Raw genomic sequence first — 17,527 nt, forward strand, 5'->3', positions numbered from 1 at the left:
TCTTCGGTTACCATGGCAACTCTTCCATGAGTTTCAAGCGTCTGAATGTTATTTGTTCAACAAGACATACGAATAGATATATTAATTTCACAATGAAATGATTCTGATTTCATCCCTTCTTCTATGCAGGCTCTCTGTCTCTGTCTCGCCTCGCTACATTGCCCTCCTTTAAATGTTAAATCAGGGTGTCTGTAACTCAAATGAACCATCATATAAAACGCTCTCTTTTCCATAATCCTCATTTGAGAATTCACATATATTGTATTCATCTTCTTCTTCATTCAACTCTTTATTTGCGTTAGCGCGTTTCCCCCCCTTCTCACCAAGATCAAACTCTAATTCATCATCATCATGAACGAAAAACCAAAATTGCCTTCGATCAAGGACCTTTTGGAAGGTGGTCCTGGTTTGATCGGTACAGTTGCAGTCATTAAAAGTCTATATTCATGAGCTGATCTTATTTCGTATTTTCCAATGTAGACTATACAAGGCCTCCTGCAAAGCAACAACATCATCACCATCAGTACCACCACAAGCACCCTTCTTCGTCCGTCCATCATGTACATAGACGGCATGCTTCTGAGCATATCATCTCCAATAAGGACCGATTGCTCCCTCCTCATCCTCCTCATCAACCTCAACATCCCCTTCCTCTGCCCCCCTCTCCCTCTTCTCATCATGATGCGTCTCTTCAAATGCCTCCTTCCATCACAAAATCATCGGCCATGTCATTGCCAATGGACATGCAGCAATTATCTCTGGGAAAGAAGAAGCCTCCAGAAACTAGGAGAGGCAGAACGCATTCTCGATCTTATTCTGACTTCATATACCCCACAAATACCAAGCATACCACGCTCAAAGAAGCAGAGGAATTAGCAGCAGATCAAAGAGTCCATGTACAAGACAAGTTACCAGTTGAGCAAAAGGAAGATGCTGAAGAAGAAGACGAGTATGAGGAGGAGGAAGAGACGACGCCAGTAAATATCAGTCGATCCAATTCCAGCTGTAGATATATATGCCCCTATTGTAACAAGGGCTTTACGAGACCCTCTAGCCTAAGAACCCATACGTTTTCTCACACGGGAGAAAAGCCCTTTGTCTGTTCTGAGCCATGTTGTGGACGAAAATTTAGTGTACAAAGTAATTTACGCCGTCATTTACGTATTCATAGATCAAACAAGCCAGCTACTTTATTTTTATCCAAGAACATTCATTGACAATACTGTAATAAAACTGACTGTGATCCTTTAATTGAGCAATCGCGTAATTTTGCCAACACCCTTTGTTCTGCCTTCTCTGAAAATCAGTCGAGTGCCAATGGTCAGATATTCAGGATTCTTTACAAATTCAAATTCCTGGTTGCCATTCAGGAGGGGATTAGTTTCTATAGGGTATCAAGTTATATACAAGTACTTACAACTTTAGCTCGATCACCCGTACGAAGCACCGTTTTATCGGTCGTAATGATGCTGGCTGTCTGTCGCACTGCTCCGCAATGAACCATGGCTTGATATTTGGACTTGATGGTGGTAGAGTGATACAGTACCAGGACTTCTGCCTCAAATCGCTTGGACGATGGAGGCGTGGGTTTATCCTTTTCATAGGCCAACAGCACCTGTCCTTTTCTTATTGTATTACGCCGCACATTCTTCAATGCAAATGTTACGCTCTGGCCTGCTCTTGCCACCGGTATGGAGACTCTTTTGCGGTGGATGCCCTTGATGGTTGTTGTAATAAACTGGCCCGCATGATCAGGACCCAACAGCACTTTGTCTCCGATATGAATCAAGCCGCTCTTCATCACACCACTGACCACGGTGCCAACAAAAGGCACAGAATAGGTCTCGTTGATCTCGAAATGGAAAGCCTGGTCGGTTTCGTACTTGGTTAACGAAGGCAAGATATTCAGGAAATTGCGTACTAAATCGAGGCCCTGCCCTGTGACATTGGAGACTTGGAAGATGGGACATAATCGCTCACTAACAAAGTTTTGCTATAGGCCTGAATGAGTACACAGTATTTTGAGAGCATGAACGATAGCTACGTACCGCTGTCATCACCACGTCGTGATTATTTTGTACAAACAGAGGGATTTTTCGACAAGACTTGGACTTGAGAATGGATGTCAATTCCTTGATCGTCTTCTCCAATACATGAGTAGGGCATCGATCAATCTTGGTAATTACCACCAGCACAGGTATACCCAGCGATAATGCCAGCCCCAAGTGCTCCTTGGACATGCCAATCATGCCAGCATTGGCACCAACCATCAGCATGGCAAACTCAGGCGCACTGCCTGTCATGCCAAACACAGTCGTTTTGAGGTACTTTTCGTGTCCTGCCAAATCGACAAAACTCAACACCTTGGCTGCCTTGTCCGTGATCTCCTCCCAATTGGCCTTCTTTCCTGTATGCAGGATAGGTCGAGACGCAGCATCAAAGCCCAAGATTTCGCCACCCACACTGGACGTTCGACCAGACTCAATTTCATGCTTGTGACGAAACAGGTTGACACGCGCTTTTCCTCGTCCATCATCCAACACACCCTTTGTTAAGACGCCCAACATGGTGGATTTGCCTGCATCTACATTACCAACGACAGCGACTCTGATCTCGAGCAAATCCTGCACAGACTGAGGGCGCTTTCGGATCATCAAATGATACACATCTGAAGCAGTTGAGTTGGCAGGTTTGGCAGTTGGATCCAATGTGTTTAATTCGTCAATATTGGCGAAATCGGCCTGCAATTTATCAGTGACAGTGCGAATCGTTTCAATGCATTTGTTGTATTCGTCCTGCGTCAGGTTCATGGAAGACCCATCCTCTGCCATTTCTGTCAGCTCACATGCGAGATCCTGACACTCAACAATGATAGCATACCTTCCAAGCCAATTTCAAACAAAGTCTCTCCTCTTCCTTGATCTATGCGAGTCGATATCAAATGTGTTAGATGGTCGATATCTTGCTGTGTTGGATTTAATAATATCTCCTATGTAGACAGTAAATGTTTGAGTATAGTGCACCACAGAAAAGCTACGTCCATCTCCCCTTACTTTTAACGCTTTCGTCGAACCACTGTTCTCTTGTGTGCTATTGATTAGACTGTCAAGCATGTTATCTACAAGTGTTTGTTGCTCTTTATGATCAGAGATGGAGGTTTTGCACAACGCATCTGCCAAGAGGTTGGCCTCGTCAATTAAGTTGTCATCATTTACAGTCATTTTGAAAGGGTTTGTTGCAGAAGAAATGAAAAAGAGAGAAAAAGAACTGTATTTATACAGCAATGCAGTTATCAAATACATTACGCAGCGAGATCCTGAGTTTCAATGGCATGGAGCAGCACAGCACTGCCAGCAACAGCAGGCTAGGGCATTGCTGCCCCTCCCCTCAAAGCCCATCATCACCGCAGTAGAAAATATAGGAATATAGCGATCCAACAAACTTGGTCATGTCTCTAATTTTTCCATTATTGCAAACTATGACTCACTCACACTAGTAGATATATAACATGCTGCGCCCATATGTTCATTTCTTGGAATTACGTGTAACTAGCATGTAGATCCGTGAGAATAATTGATACGGTAGGATTCATCCAAACAGCAAGACGCAGCGATTAACGCTCCGTTTTGGGATTCAACATGGCTCATGTTTGCATGAATCACACAAGCCAGTTTTTGTTTGTTGCATCTCTTGATTCGAAATTCAGTGTGCTTGATCTCCTGCTTTTGACACTGTCCAACTTCCAAGTGGCATGTGCGTGGTCCCATATCACGACATGTGAGCTCATTTTTATTTGGGGACATTTACTGTGTAAGAGACGTTCTTTGCATAGATATGATCTAGCTTTACAGTAGACAGGCGCACATGCAAGAGGCCTCCAGCATAATGAACGTGCTTTCAGGAAGCATGCATTTGGTGCAATGAATACAATGAGCATCTCAATCTCTGGATCATGATCGAGCAGGATGTAGCATCCAAGCCATCTCATGTTGACATCAACCATCACATCTCTCGCTTGCACCGACCAAGGCACATTCTGGCAAGGAAGCACTACAAGATATATCATGGCGAGCATGCCGGAGTTGTGTTAAAATGACATTTGTAGTATGGACCTCTTTCCCGTCTGCCCCGCGCACTCGTTCTTTCTGCCGGGTACGACCACCCACAAGAAAAAAAAAAAAAAAAAAAAAAAAAAAAAAAAAAAAAAAAAAAAACGAAACCCAGGTATTGAATCCAGGCAGGCAAGAATGTAATAGAAACGAGAGAAAAATTTTCTTTTCTGGTCCTCTTCTTTTTCCTTTTATATACACCAATTTACAAAAATGGAGTTGCCCAAGCTTGAATTAGTATCTCACAATAACAACCTTGTTGAAACTCTTCAACAGCAAGCTCAAAACAGCAACTACGATGGCCTCATTGTCGTCTTCACTGACAAGCAGGCCTTGAAGAACGTGGTGCCCTCTGTTCAAAAGCACTTGGAATTGGATGCCTCTTTCGGCGAGTCTTTACAGTTGATTCTCCCTGACGATGCTCAACCTCACAAGCGCATCCTGTTGGCTCCTACTGGCTCTCTTTACAATGACTTTGATGATGTGCGTCGCTTCAAGGACATTGCCTACTCTGTTGGTGTGCAGGCTCTCAAGGTTGGTATCACATCTCCTCTCGTCTGCTTTGCTGATGAGCCTGTTGCCGCTGTCGAGTCTTACTGGACTTTTGATGCCAACAGCGATTACGATCACTTTTTGGGCGTCACCATGTTGGGTTTGTTGGAATCTTGCTTTGAGCCCATTGATGTGCGCCAAAGCGCTTCTGTCAAGATAAAGACTTTTGAGCGTGTTGGTGTCGTCAGCAGCATCCCTCAAGACCAACAAGAGGGCCTGATCAAGCTTGTCAGCGCTGTTGAAGCTGGTCGCCGTGTGTGTAAGGATATTGGTAACCCTGATCCCGAGATCATGTCTCCCATCAACATTGCAAAGTACATCCAAGAGCAGTTCAAGGGTGTCGAGAATGTCAAGGTCTCTGTCATTGATGACATTGAGTACATCAAGAAGAACTACCCCTTGGCTCATGCTGTCACTCGTGCTTCATTGGCTGTTGAGCGCCATCATCCTCGTTTCGTCAAGTTTGATTATGTGTCTCCCGATCAATCCAAGGTCAAAGAAAAGTAAGTTGTAGTGTGGTTTTGCTAGAGCAGGCGAGTAACTCATGTCGACCTAGTCTCTTCTTTGTTGGTAAGGGTGTCACTTACGATACCGGTGGAGCTGATATCAAGTGTAGTGGCCACATGAGAGACATGTCTCGTGACAAGTGTGGTGCTGCTGCTGTTGCTGGTTTCTTCAAGACCATCTCCATGATGGCCCCTGAAAAGGTCAATGTATCCGGTGGTCTTGCTCTTGTCCGCAACTCCGTTGGCCCTGACATGTATGTGAGTGATGAAGTCATTGTCGCTCGTAGCGGAAAACGCGTATTGGTAGGCAACACAGATGCTGAGGGCCGTATGGTCATGACCGATTTATTGTGTGAGTTCAAAGAGAAGGTGCTTGCCAACAAGAAGGAAAACACTGCTGCTTCCAGCGCTCCCTCCCTCTTGTTTACTTGTGCTACCTTGACGGGTCATGCTATCCGTGCTTACGACGGCTATGGTATTACATTGGACAATGGTTTCGCCCGCAAGAACCGTGTTAGTAAGCGTGTCCATGATGCTGGCCATCTCTTGGCTGATCCCTTTGAGATCTCCACAATGCGTCGTGAAGATGTGACATGTGTTCGCCCTGGTCGCTCCAGTGAAGATCTTGTCTCTGCCAACGATCAACCTTCCACCATGACTAACCGTGGCCATCAATACCCTGCTGGTTTCATGTTGCAAGCTTCTGGTTTGGATCAATATGGTTTAGATAACAAGGAGATCTCTATCGGTTACACTCATTTAGATGTTGCTGGTTCAGCTGAAACTACTGGCGCTGTTGCCTGGAGTTTGCCTCGTGTCACCGGCTCTCCTGTCGTTGCCCTTGCTGGTGCATTCCTCTTGTAGATTTCTCTTTATCCCTTCATCATTGTCCTTTAAGCTTCTCTTATGCCTTTTTCCTTCTTTTTTTCCATCAAACATAATAATAAAACTGTAGCAAATGTTTTGCCAACTTGTAAAATCAGAAATATAATTGCACTGCAAGGCATTACCATTAGGTCCTTCATTTGATGGTTTACGTAGATACGTTTATTTGATTTATAACAGGGTGGAATCTTCAGCATCATAGTTATCATTAATGAGTCTGTATACATAGGTAGGAGGTGCAGATCCACTACAGAAAGAAAGAGAGGCCTAAGTCATTGGCAACATTTAACTTTAGCATATGCACTTACAGGTTGTGGATGAATAGACTGACATAATCAGGGCCAACATAGTCATAATAAGGGTTTGTGGTAGTAACATCATCTATAATGGATCCTTCTTGGAAATTTAACACATTTTGTGGAGATACAGTGACATTAAAGGCATCAGCAACATAGGCAAACAGAGGCGATAACTTGTATAAGGCGGTACAGACTAAAACAGGTGTGGAATGATGCTTGGCTGCTGCTGCTAACAAGTGTGACCCAGAGACAGACACAAGAGCACCGTTTGCAAGCACTGTATAACATGTTGAGTACCATAAACATATCAAGTGTATGCTGATTAAACACATTACCTGCATGAGCACCAATAACGACCTTGTTTACACGAGGCATGGCTGCAAAGATGGCTGAATCAGCAATGACAGTAGTATCAATGCCTGCTTTTGACAAGGAGAGTGCCGTTTTGTGGCCTTGATATCTATCTATCGCAGTTAGCGTCCTTCTTTCCTGTCAGTGCATCAGACTCCAATTCTTACGTAGGTGCTGTTTCTGCAACAATCACTTGGAACTTGCGCTTTTGAGCAGCTCTCATCAAGAATTCTTGCACAGTTCTGGAGATGCCAATTGTCATAATCACCTCACTAACATGAAATGCATGAATAATCCAACACACAACTGAATCAAATGTTGCTTACTTTGCATGAATGAAATCCAACGCTTGATCCGCAATGCCCTTATAAATCGCAGCAGTGTCCTTGGTATCCAAATCAGCAATGATTTCTTCTGTGATTTCCTGGATGATCAATGGCTTCAAGTGGTAGGTATCTCTGATTCTCTTTTCGTTTTCCTCTCTCTTTTGTTCTCTAGCTGTCAAGGTGGACATGTCAGCCAATAACCTAAACATGGATGTCTGTGTAGTCAGTTCAGGGCGTCCTCCAGAAGTAGATCCAGCCAAACTACTGTTGGTAGATGACTTGAATGTTTGCTCATTGTCGGATGCGTCTGCTTCATGGTTGTTTTCCATGTCATCGTCTGAATCATCCTGCTCGTCTTCCTCACCAAAGCTGGAATAATCGGGTGTTGCTGAAGGTCTATCATCACTTGTTTCTAAATCGCCTCTTGATACTTCTCGAATGACTTTTAATACACGCTTCACAATGTTACCAATGGCCAATTCTATGACAAAATGTTCAGGTCATTGTAAGACGATCATGTTATAAGCTTCAGTTACCATTGGGTTGAGCAGAAGTCAAACGAATCCCAACTTGAGTGACAATATCGATAAGGACATGTGCATCACGCCAGCGAGAAATAGACACTACTTGTCGAAGAATGATGGCTGTCTCCTTTGCAACAAAAAAGGAGCCCACTATTTGGCTGTGGAAATCTTATCAGAGCATGTCTCAAGCGATATGTTGAGATGTGGATGTAGTTACCGTCTTTTCAATCTCTGGATAAAATCGTCGATTTGTGTCTCAAGCACTCTAGGAAGACTCATGGTGTGGATGGAAGAAGATGACCTGCAAATGAAGCTGTTGTTTCGTATCAAGTAAACCTCACTATTTTTTTCTCTGTGACTAGTTGAATATTTTTTTTTTTTTTTTACATTTTGCTCCATTTCATCGCCATCCTTCTACTGATGGAAGTCTCCTTCTTTTACTCAATACATTATACAATACAATGGAAGGTTATCAAGGTGCTCCTATTCGTCAGCCTGTTGCTATGACATATTTGTGTGCTGGTAATGCGATTCAAATGCGTATTGTCTTTCTTTGAAATGTACTCATTTCACCCTGTAGATTGTGGCGCAGAGAATCAGTTGAAGCCTAGAGAGCCTATTCGTTGTCAAGATTGTGGCCATAGAATCATGTACAAGAAGAGAACCAAGAGAAGTATGTTGTCTTATCTCCCGAAGCCAATTTTTGCTCAAAAACTAACATTGATTTATAGTGGTTCAATTTGAAGCTCGTTAAGGAAACAAATTTGGACGCACAGCTTCAATCAACGTGGATGCTGGCAAATGTAAATAGTTGGGAAGGGGTGTCTCGTATTCCATGGGTAGATAGTGATCAACAGCAATAATGAAACCAAACAATAAACAGCCAACAGCCTCGAATACTTGATTTCATATGACTGCTCGACCTGATGCTTTAAGGACTTTGTAGATCATTGCGAGTTGGGCCAAATGGGATAGTAAATGACAGGGCAAAAAGCGGATCCAGACGTTCCCAATGTGTTTGTAGAGGAGAGGTGTCATTGTCAACTCTAAAGAGGGAAGATAGTGTTGTCGCATCACATTTAGTTGTGCTGGATCTTGGACATCCTCAACATCTGATATAAAAATGAAGTTTTAAAGAATCAGCTTTGCCTGATACAAGTAGACACAATAATTTCGCTCGCAAAGTGCTCCTGCATCGTCCTTAACGTTATGGCACAGTCGTTTAGGAGCTAGTACTGTTGTATGTGGCAGTTTACGAAAATTACTATATATAGTCGCCTTAGTTCTGACCTTCACGCGCTGTATTGAAGAATTTAAACCCTTTACGACAATCCTCCACGTCGAGAACAATGGAAATGATCAATATATATATATATATATACCGGAAAACATAAACACAAAAGTGTCGTCGTAGCCAGTCAGAGATTAGAAGCCCCTCCCCTAAGAACATACGATACGCATCTAATTCAAGTGATTTCTTGCCTGCTATTTGGCTGTGGATTGAGTGATTTGTGGTTTCAAGGCAACATTTGGTAACATTGGCCTATGAGGCGGTTTTACCATAACGAAGCGAAGGTGCAAAACCATAGTATTCAAGCAGAAAATTCGGTTTTTCATTTCCATTATTAAAAAAAACTTACCAACAACATAACGCATCAAAACTTGCATGAATTAGCTTTACCAAAATCAATATGCCTCCTATTTGAATGAGAAGTTGCACAGACTGTAGAACTTCCCTTCCAGAAGATTACAGCTACCAGAAATGTGATTCATACCGTGTAATAAACGCTATACAGCAAAATCATAACCAAATCTGACAGTTTTCATGCCTTAGTATCTCGACATGTAGACCTTCTTGAGCCACTGGAATGACGCCAAACAATTGTGCTCGAGTAGTAGTAACTTCCTGACACCTTTGCTCAACTTTTTGGGACCAAAAAAAAACATAGCCAAAAATCGACCAAAAAGCATGAGGTACCCCTCATGGTTTTCATCGAAAATCAAGTGATCGCGTTTTTCGCCTTGAAAATGAAGACTTTAACTATGGTACATATCAGATCAAAAAGTTCCTCTCGACTGCAAGCAATTTCTGAAACCACTTTTATGAGGTTTTCTTATGCGAAATTTCGACATTTTGGCCAAAAACCACATTTCATATCTTACCAAATTTCTCAACAAGTTCATTCAAAATACCTATTACAACCAGCATCATTGGAAACGCCTTGAAAAGTACTCCAAGAATGTATTAGGAAGCATCGGATTATCATCACAGCTTATATAGTCGGATACCACAAAATAGATTCAAGAAGTCGAAAAAAGACAATATCTGTCCAATCTTGAACAGAAAAAATAAACTGAGTTTGACTAAATTTTGGCAGCGGCGGCGGGCTGCGCTGTTGCTGGCTGACCCAAATGCCTTTCTGATGATGACAATAATGATTGCGATACTGATTAAATGGGGATCAGTTGCTTAGCTTGAATACTTTTTTTTTCTTGGGGGGAGTTTTGCCTTATAATAAGGGTGTCTTTTGGAATGTCTTTGGCGAGAGCCCGCAGGGTGACGCCGTCATGGAGCCTAGCGAGATTGATCGGCTAGTCCATAAATACGGGCAGATAGTATTGTATATACATCCACATCCCAACTCAAACATAAGTAAACACACTGAAGTTGGGATACAAATTGGTCAAAAAGTATGCATGTTTATGTATAAAATGCATAATTGTCGCCCTATTCATGATTACATATGATTCTCACAGTAAGACTAGCGTCTATACTATCAAATTTATTCTGAACAAGTTGTGAAATATACAATGAATCCCATATTTTGCGTCCAATTGGTTTATGGCGCTATTTGTTGGTTGACAAGGTGAGAAAAATCAATGTTGGGATGCAAGCGTATCGATCAATTTGTTCGTTTGATACAGTTTAACATACACTTGTCGTAAATCTTTCAAAGCAGCGCGCTGAGCTGTCTGAATGTCCTCTTTCATTCGATTTTTGATGCTTGGACTCCTGTTGATGCTCTCAGCTACTGTTACACTTGCTTTTGCCCTTTGGCGCACATTGTTCTCTGCAATGGCTCTTAGATTATCGATCTCTGATTTGAGGGCTGCTATCGTGAAATGGTGTACGTCTCTTTCATCCTTGTTCTTATCATCATTTCCTGTCACAGCAAAAGAGGATAACTTTGCTTGTATCAGATCCAATTGCTCATCCAATTGCCTTTTTTCTAGTACTGCCACTTCCATGATCTCTTGTATTTCGTATGCAATTTTTTCAACATCTGAACTGTCCTTGTTGATATCGATTATGTTTATATGAGCTGGATTGCTTGCAGTTGTTGCATCTGTGATGCTCTTGATAATTTCGTGTGCTTTGAGTCTAGCTTCGTCTTGTTTCATTCCTGTATTGATGGATTGCTCGTTGATTTGATCAATGTAATCCAAGATCCTCTTGGCCGTTCTCTTTAGTTTATCCTCTACAATTCCACCAGAAACACCTTGCTCCTCTGCTCCATTTGTATATGCTAGTTCATGCGAACCGCTTTCAATGTAATCGTCCATCTGATGCCGAAGTTGAACCATATGCTTGTGAATATAGTCTTTGATGTAATTCCAAACTGGCTTTATGTAATTGCTCTGTAGTTGGTTTATGTATCGCACGGGACCAAGTTGTTCCCCGTCTGTATAGATCAGTGATTTTACAACATGGCTAGTCAGCTTGAAAGCGCTCTTGACACTGGTAGTTTCTGTCCAACGATAGCCCTGCTTCACTTTGGAGATGTATGGCTCTGTGGCTTCATAACAGCTATCCATTTTCTGATGCAGCCATGCTCTTGATCTTTGTTTACTGTTGTGGATCAAATTCTTGTTCATTGCGCCATTGTACAGTTCATATGGAGATTGCAGCTGAACAACGCGTCTACATATAGGATGGTGGGCTGAATTCGATCTGTTAATGCTGCAACCTATTGAGGCTGTCATGTACGCCAGACTGACAAGAATCAGTGTAGATGTGATGATAGCTCTGATAGGAAACCTCTGCTTAAAGGTAAGTGAGTCGTCTCTTTGTCTTGATTAGACATTTACCCTTGATGTTATACTGGCCTCCGATTCATGTGATGTTGCTCTCGCTTTTGTTGTGCTTTTACCTGTATCCATTTGAAAGTTGAGTATGGAGAAAGAAAGATCAGCAAAATGTTTAAATCGCATTACTTTTCATCAGGATTTCAAGCCGCTCAGTGGAATGGTTTTTTGGCGGATTGATTTTCACTGGTGATATATGTGATGATTTATCCAAAATAGTTTCCCATTGAGACATGATAGTTTTTATTATTACAGTTGAAAAGATATGAAAAAACGATTGAAGAAAAAATCGAGAGAGGCTATTCAACTGGCTTTCAAACAGCTTCATGACCACTGTATCAAAATCTTGGATGTCAACCATTTGGCAATTGCAAGATAGGATGTTGCTGTGGCTGGTAAACGCACACTAATGCCTCATATGTGAATTGATAGCAAAAAAGAGTGGTGTGCTTCTCGCTCAGGAAGACATTGAACTTGAACAGACTGATTTCTGTTGATGAGTAAGATATGAAAGGCCTTTGGTCAGGTCTGACCAAGCAAGGTGTCCAATCCCCTTTTATTTATTTCCTCCGCCATCAGTTTCCTCTGTTGTATATAAACCTTCTATCAAAAATAATACGACCTAAAAAAATAAAAAATAAAAAGCCCCAACATGAATCAGCATTCGCAAGCACAACAGCAAAAGATCAGCCTCAATACTGTCTTTACTATATTCATTGGAGGACGCACATTTTACATCAGCTGGAAATCATTGCTATCAGATGGCCCAGCAAACTTCTTCACTCGTCATTTCATGAGAACCAAAGTTCGAGTGGTCCATATTGATCGTAGCCCAGATACATTCGAACTGATAATTCGGCATCTAAGAGGATACCCTGTAGTAGCAAAAGACGAATGCCAGCACCAAGATTTGTTGAATGATTCGCACTATTATGGACTCAAACGACTCACAAAATACTTGAAGCAATTTGTGTACGTTCAAGTGGGGAATACGACATTTCGACTGAAGTGGGATTTATTCAACAAAGGTACTTGACGAGCATTACAGATGAGTAATCAAAATAACCCTAATCAAGTTTTAAACTTTGGCTGTCAAGATGGGCCACACAACTATTTTACAGGCCCCTTAAAGCATGCTCTATTAGCACCACACACCAATGATTTGGGTCAATCACCACCCATTATCATACAAAGGGATCCAGAGACATTCAGAGATATGATACGCCATTTACAAGGATACCACATACAAGTGCGAGATGAGGATCATCGACTACGTCTGCTATCAGATGCGCAATTCTATTTGTTTAAAAAGCTTCGTGATAAGCTTAGTACGGCGACAACAGGGCAATTCCATTCAGACATTGTGTTACACATCAAAGACATTCGACCCTCTCAATTTCAGTCTGATCATGGCCAAATCGGGTATTTGTATGATAAGAAGCTGTTTCATCCCATCATTCAGTTGGACGATGTCAATGTTAGTTATCATAGTGCAAATTCATTTGTTTTGCAAAGCGATGATATTCAACTCATCAAGGACCCACAATGGACAATATCAAAAGAGATTCATGTCGACAAGGACTGTGCCATCATTATACAAGAAAACCAGAGCGAAACTCAACTACGACTAGCAGCATATTTGCAAGATCTCGAGGCGGGACCCAAAACACAATGCACAATACATCCAGATTGCTGGGTCTCTTGGTTTGGTATTGAAAAGGCATTATCAAGAGTCAGTGCAAATGCAACTGATAGTCAATTGCACATATCAATAGAAAAGATGCAAATTGTTCGATCAAGGTTACATGCGAACATGAAACGAGGGTTTTTGGAAAATTAATCAATGAAACAGCCGGTTAGGTACTGCCGAATACGCCCATTTGAACATTTGATATAGTGCTCTTTCTGGCATGCACTCTTATCAGATCAATAAAACAAAGCACTGCTGAAATGCCGCAGCTTTATAGAGAATCGCTATACATGCCAATGGTAGCAATGATAAGGTTATAAAGTCTAAAATTTCAAGTGTATGAACATTCAGGGGTAGATCAGCAATTGCAGTACCGAAACTAGCCATTGGTGCTTGGCATGAGAGAATAGACGAAACATAATCATAAATCCAGAAGACTGGATGTGCACTTTTCGCTTGCTTACATAACATTTGTAATTGGATAATTTCTTTGTTGTCAGTTGTTATGCAAAAACGCCCATTGTGAACCTGCAGACTGCCTCTAATAAGAAAGACTCACTTATACCCGCTTCCCCTCCCCTCCCCCTTTTTTTCTTCCTCTTTCTTTTTTTTTTTTTTTTTTTTTTTTCCTCCAAGAAAATACTACTCGCAAACAAGAAGATGCCTTTTCGTTGCAAATGTGGAAGAACCTTTGAAAGATTAGAATCATTTGGCTCACATACATCAAGCTGTGCACCTTTCCATCATCGAAGAATATCCACATCTGATATCATTACATCCAAAAATGAAAGCAAAACAACCGAGAAGGCAAAATTAAGCATTGAAACAAACAAGTTTTCGCAGCAATCACAAGACAAAGGACAAGCAAAAGATGATGGTGCTTTGTCATTCTTTCCATTGTTCAGCAAGACCAAAAAGAAGGATATTGAACCAGCTCCTCGATCGGCTCCTGTGTCTGGCTTCATGATGCCAACTGCTTTGTCTATTCAGGACACATTTGAAAGCGTATCTCGAAGAAAATCCATGTCCTACAAAGCAACGAGCATGTAATTAAATGTACATACAACCTATCCTTAATCACTCATCCTCATATCTATATATGCAAAATCAAAAAAGTGAGAATATATCTATATATCATTCCAATTTATTTCTATACCATAGCAATAAAACACAATTATATCATTATCGTTAGTTTATGTTCCCATTTATTTTGCATGATATTTTCACATTGAAAGTGAGTTTCCCATATCATACGGATACAGCAAAATGTGAAGAGCTGTTTATTTTGCTTATTTTTATGTGAAGGATGCTTCTGTAATTGTCGCTCTTTTGTATCAAGTAGTGTTGTATTTGCATGCAATTGGACTCAAGCGGAACCTGCTGTGCTTTGTCGTCCAAACCATCATATCATCGTAAGTCTTACATTTGTATAAAAGACTTGTATCTGCCTATAAGAGACTGACTCTGATTCATTGAATAAAAACCTGCTGTGTAATTATGGATGATTTCAATGAGATTCAGCCAAATGCAATTGTTTGATCTGGACATCCTGTAATGCGGGTGGGAGAAAGCATGTCACTGTGAAGTTGGTGCTGTAAATTGATCCATAGCCATGTATATAGCATAGCAAGTGCTTGAAAATTAAAAACGAAAGCACTCTCTGCATCATTGCATTAAAACCACCTTCTTCATCCTACAAGCGAATGCTTTAGCAGAGTCATCGATTCATCGGCTTGGCAAATGCTACAATTGAGGACCCGCGAAGACATGAATTCGCGGTATCTGATATATATATATATATATATATTGCACTGTTGACTTTCTTAATCTTGTTATAACTCTTTTGTTTCTTCCTTTATATCAAATAGTATCTCTAGTAATAGTATGACCTCAGTTCAGTTCACAGTAGGCAAGCTTGATGCCGGCATGGTAAGTACGTTTACCGCTGTATGGAATCCATGACAATTAAATCATACATGGATATAGGCAATTTTGTTGACGGAAGACCACCACCTTATTGAGTTTCCCTCACTCTTGCTTCCTAAAGGTGTTACTTCTGGAAGTATCGTCAACATTGCAGTCAGTCGCAACATACCCGAAGAAGAGAGGAAGATGAAGGAATTTTGGGAATTACAGGAAAGTATATTAGCAACCTTTGGTCAAGACGAACCAGAAGTCCCTGTTGTTCGTGTCAAAAACATCACTCAAACCTCACTTATCCTTGAGTGGGACCCTCTCTTATTGCACACGGCCAAGCTTAGATCACTCGACATATACAAGAACGGCACAAAGTTGGCTCAGGTAAACAGAATAGCTGATAGCGTGGAAGTGTACATATAATTTAATACAAATCTCAGCACGTACCTAGTGATACCAATTTCATTAAACTATCTGGATTGGATGTGGATCATGAATTCGAATTTCATGTAGTTATCAAAACAACTGCTGGTGAATACAAATCCAACAAAGTAATTGCACGTACACACAAGATGGAGAACTTGACCGGCATCCGTGTTGCATTTGGTACATTCGAGGAACCAGAGCCAGCAATTACAGAATTGAAGGATTTGTTATCAAAGATGGGCGCTTCTTGGTCAGATGAAGTGAGCGTGGAGACAACTCATTTGTTGGCTCAACTTCCTGGTGGAGCAAATTATGATCGTGCCGTCCAACATTCTATACCTATTGTGAAGCCTGAATGGTTGGTACAGTGCGACAGAAACAAGAAGATTCAGGTTAGTGTCTTGTTCAAGCTAACAATGCATTGTTGCTTACATTTTTATTTTGTAGCCTGCACTCCCATACTATATTGTCAGCGTTCCTAATAATGAATAAACGACACCGTACAATTAATACTCTATATACGAATGGAAACATCTAATCCTTGCAGTTTCTTCATGACACATCAGTGATTATATTATAATAAATTCATGATCCCTAGACCTTTCAAAGCCTCAAAGAGGAAAGAAGTTGATCTTGAAAGTATTTTGGTGGACTGACATTATTAGATATATGGCTTTGGAAGAAAATAGCATGACTAACGGTGGTACTATGCAGTTTACCATCTACTTTCCATTAACTCCAAAAGCATTTATTTACTGCCTTCATGATTAGAACGGCATTGAGTTTGCCAGTTGGCCTCACCAGCTGCCAAATTAATTCAAATACAAACTCTAGTCTGTTCCAGATTGGACAAACCTTATAAATTTTCGACTCGATAGATCTATTTTGCCAATGTCGACTATATAAAATAGAGTGATCATCCCTTGCTTCTTTAAGCTATCTTGGAGTGCTTTTCAAGGCGCATCCAATGGTACCAACTAAGATGAATGTTATGAATAAACTTATTGAGCAATTTATGAGAATATGAAAAGAGGTTTCTGGCCAAAAAGTCGAGATTTTACATATCAAGGTCCCACAAAGATGATTTCAAGGGTTACGTTGGATCGATAGAAACATTTCAATTCAAGATATACCATAGTAAAAGTCTTCATTTTCAAGGTCAAAAATGCGATCGTTTGATTTTCGATGAAAACCATGAGGGGCCCCTCATGGTTTTTGGTCGATTTTTGGCTATGTTTTTTTTGATCCACAAAAAGTTGAGCAAAGGTGTCAGAAAGTAACTGCCAGAAGAGAGCAATTGTTTGGTGCTATTCTAAAAGTCTAAACCGGCCTTGAACACAAAAAAAACACAGCCCAAATGCACCCAGATTTTGCTGTATTATTCATATCTTTAAGCAGTAAGAGGCAATGGAAGTATGCTGTATGCCTGCAGATGAGTTATTCCCATTGATACAGATGAAGAGCATCGTAGAAGAGCCAGATCCACAGTTACAGGTTGTCTATGAAGGGTTCTCACTTATAATACAAAGTCAAAAAGTGAGATTTTACCGCATTCTAGTAAAACTGTATACATCAGTCTGGCTGTGGTGGATAATCATATCAGGCACAAACCTCCATAGCAACGACTTCTCAATGCTTACTGTATATTTATCCATGTCTTGATATGGCTATATTGTAGCAAGCTTCTCTGCCCTTGCTATTATTTTGGCTATTCTCCAGGCCAATTTGCTTTCATGAGCATTGTCATTCATTTAACATGTATACAATCATAACCACACTGCTTTTCGGTTAAACAAAGAGCCACACTGTAGTCTTTTTGAATTCAGGAAAAAAGTCCAGTCCGTCAAACATCCCAA

General features: G+C 41.0%; 8 protein-coding genes across 8 annotated transcripts; 5 read left to right on the plus strand and 3 right to left on the minus strand.

Moving 5' to 3' along the window:
• Positions 1-351: 351 nt before the first annotated feature.
• ATC70_009245 (uncharacterized protein) lies at positions 352-1,217 on the plus strand (the record flags this gene model as incomplete). Its single annotated transcript, XM_064828482.1, has 2 exons — positions 352-415; positions 481-1,217. 2 exons carry the CDS (start codon positions 352-354, stop codon positions 1,215-1,217), a joined length of 801 nt encoding a protein of 266 aa, XP_064685684.1.
• A 30-nt stretch (positions 1,218-1,247) lies between these two features.
• scn1 (Cut9-interacting protein scn1) lies at positions 1,248-3,221 on the minus strand (the record flags this gene model as incomplete). The annotated part of the gene is made up of 5 exons (XM_064828483.1): positions 1,248-1,355; positions 1,418-1,993; positions 2,049-2,824; positions 2,881-2,989; positions 3,054-3,221. The coding sequence occupies 5 exons, from the start codon at positions 3,219-3,221 to the stop codon at positions 1,248-1,250; spliced, it is 1,737 nt and encodes a 578-aa protein (XP_064685685.1).
• Positions 3,222-4,322: 1,101 nt separating this feature from the next.
• AP2B1 (AP-2 complex subunit beta) lies at positions 4,323-6,031 on the plus strand (the record flags this gene model as incomplete). The annotated part of the gene is made up of 2 exons (XM_064828484.1): positions 4,323-5,164; positions 5,218-6,031. The coding sequence occupies 2 exons, from the start codon at positions 4,323-4,325 to the stop codon at positions 6,029-6,031; spliced, it is 1,656 nt and encodes a 551-aa protein (XP_064685686.1).
• Positions 6,032-6,223: 192 nt separating this feature from the next.
• Positions 6,224-7,831, minus strand: TAP42 (Type 2A phosphatase-associated protein 42; the record flags this gene model as incomplete). The annotated part of the gene is made up of 7 exons (XM_064828485.1): positions 6,224-6,299; positions 6,361-6,628; positions 6,687-6,811; positions 6,870-6,974; positions 7,029-7,509; positions 7,565-7,710; positions 7,770-7,831. 7 exons carry the CDS (start codon positions 7,829-7,831, stop codon positions 6,224-6,226), a joined length of 1,263 nt encoding a protein of 420 aa, XP_064685687.1.
• Positions 7,832-10,429: 2,598 nt separating this feature from the next.
• APT1 (adenine phosphoribosyltransferase) lies at positions 10,430-11,873 on the minus strand (the record flags this gene model as incomplete). Its single annotated transcript, XM_064828486.1, has 3 exons — positions 10,430-11,593; positions 11,642-11,703; positions 11,768-11,873. 3 exons carry the CDS (start codon positions 11,871-11,873, stop codon positions 10,430-10,432), a joined length of 1,332 nt encoding a protein of 443 aa, XP_064685688.1.
• A 417-nt stretch (positions 11,874-12,290) lies between these two features.
• Positions 12,291-13,478, plus strand: ATC70_009250 (uncharacterized protein; the record flags this gene model as incomplete). The annotated part of the gene is made up of 2 exons (XM_064828487.1): positions 12,291-12,666; positions 12,736-13,478. 2 exons carry the CDS (start codon positions 12,291-12,293, stop codon positions 13,476-13,478), a joined length of 1,119 nt encoding a protein of 372 aa, XP_064685689.1.
• Positions 13,479-13,988: 510 nt separating this feature from the next.
• On the plus strand, positions 13,989-14,378 carry ATC70_009251 (uncharacterized protein; the record flags this gene model as incomplete). The annotated part of the gene is made up of 1 exon (XM_064828488.1): positions 13,989-14,378. The coding sequence occupies one exon, from the start codon at positions 13,989-13,991 to the stop codon at positions 14,376-14,378; it is 390 nt and encodes a 129-aa protein (XP_064685690.1).
• An 834-nt stretch (positions 14,379-15,212) lies between these two features.
• ATC70_009252 (uncharacterized protein) lies at positions 15,213-16,163 on the plus strand (the record flags this gene model as incomplete). Its single annotated transcript, XM_064828489.1, has 4 exons — positions 15,213-15,257; positions 15,315-15,629; positions 15,686-16,063; positions 16,119-16,163. 4 exons carry the CDS (start codon positions 15,213-15,215, stop codon positions 16,161-16,163), a joined length of 783 nt encoding a protein of 260 aa, XP_064685691.1.
• Positions 16,164-17,527: the final 1,364 nt, after the last annotated feature.

This window comes from Mucor velutinosus, assembly GCF_035048745.1.
Source record: "Mucor velutinosus strain NIH1002 chromosome Unknown tig00001563, whole genome shotgun sequence".
Taxonomy (NCBI): domain Eukaryota; kingdom Fungi; phylum Mucoromycota; class Mucoromycetes; order Mucorales; family Mucoraceae; genus Mucor; species Mucor velutinosus.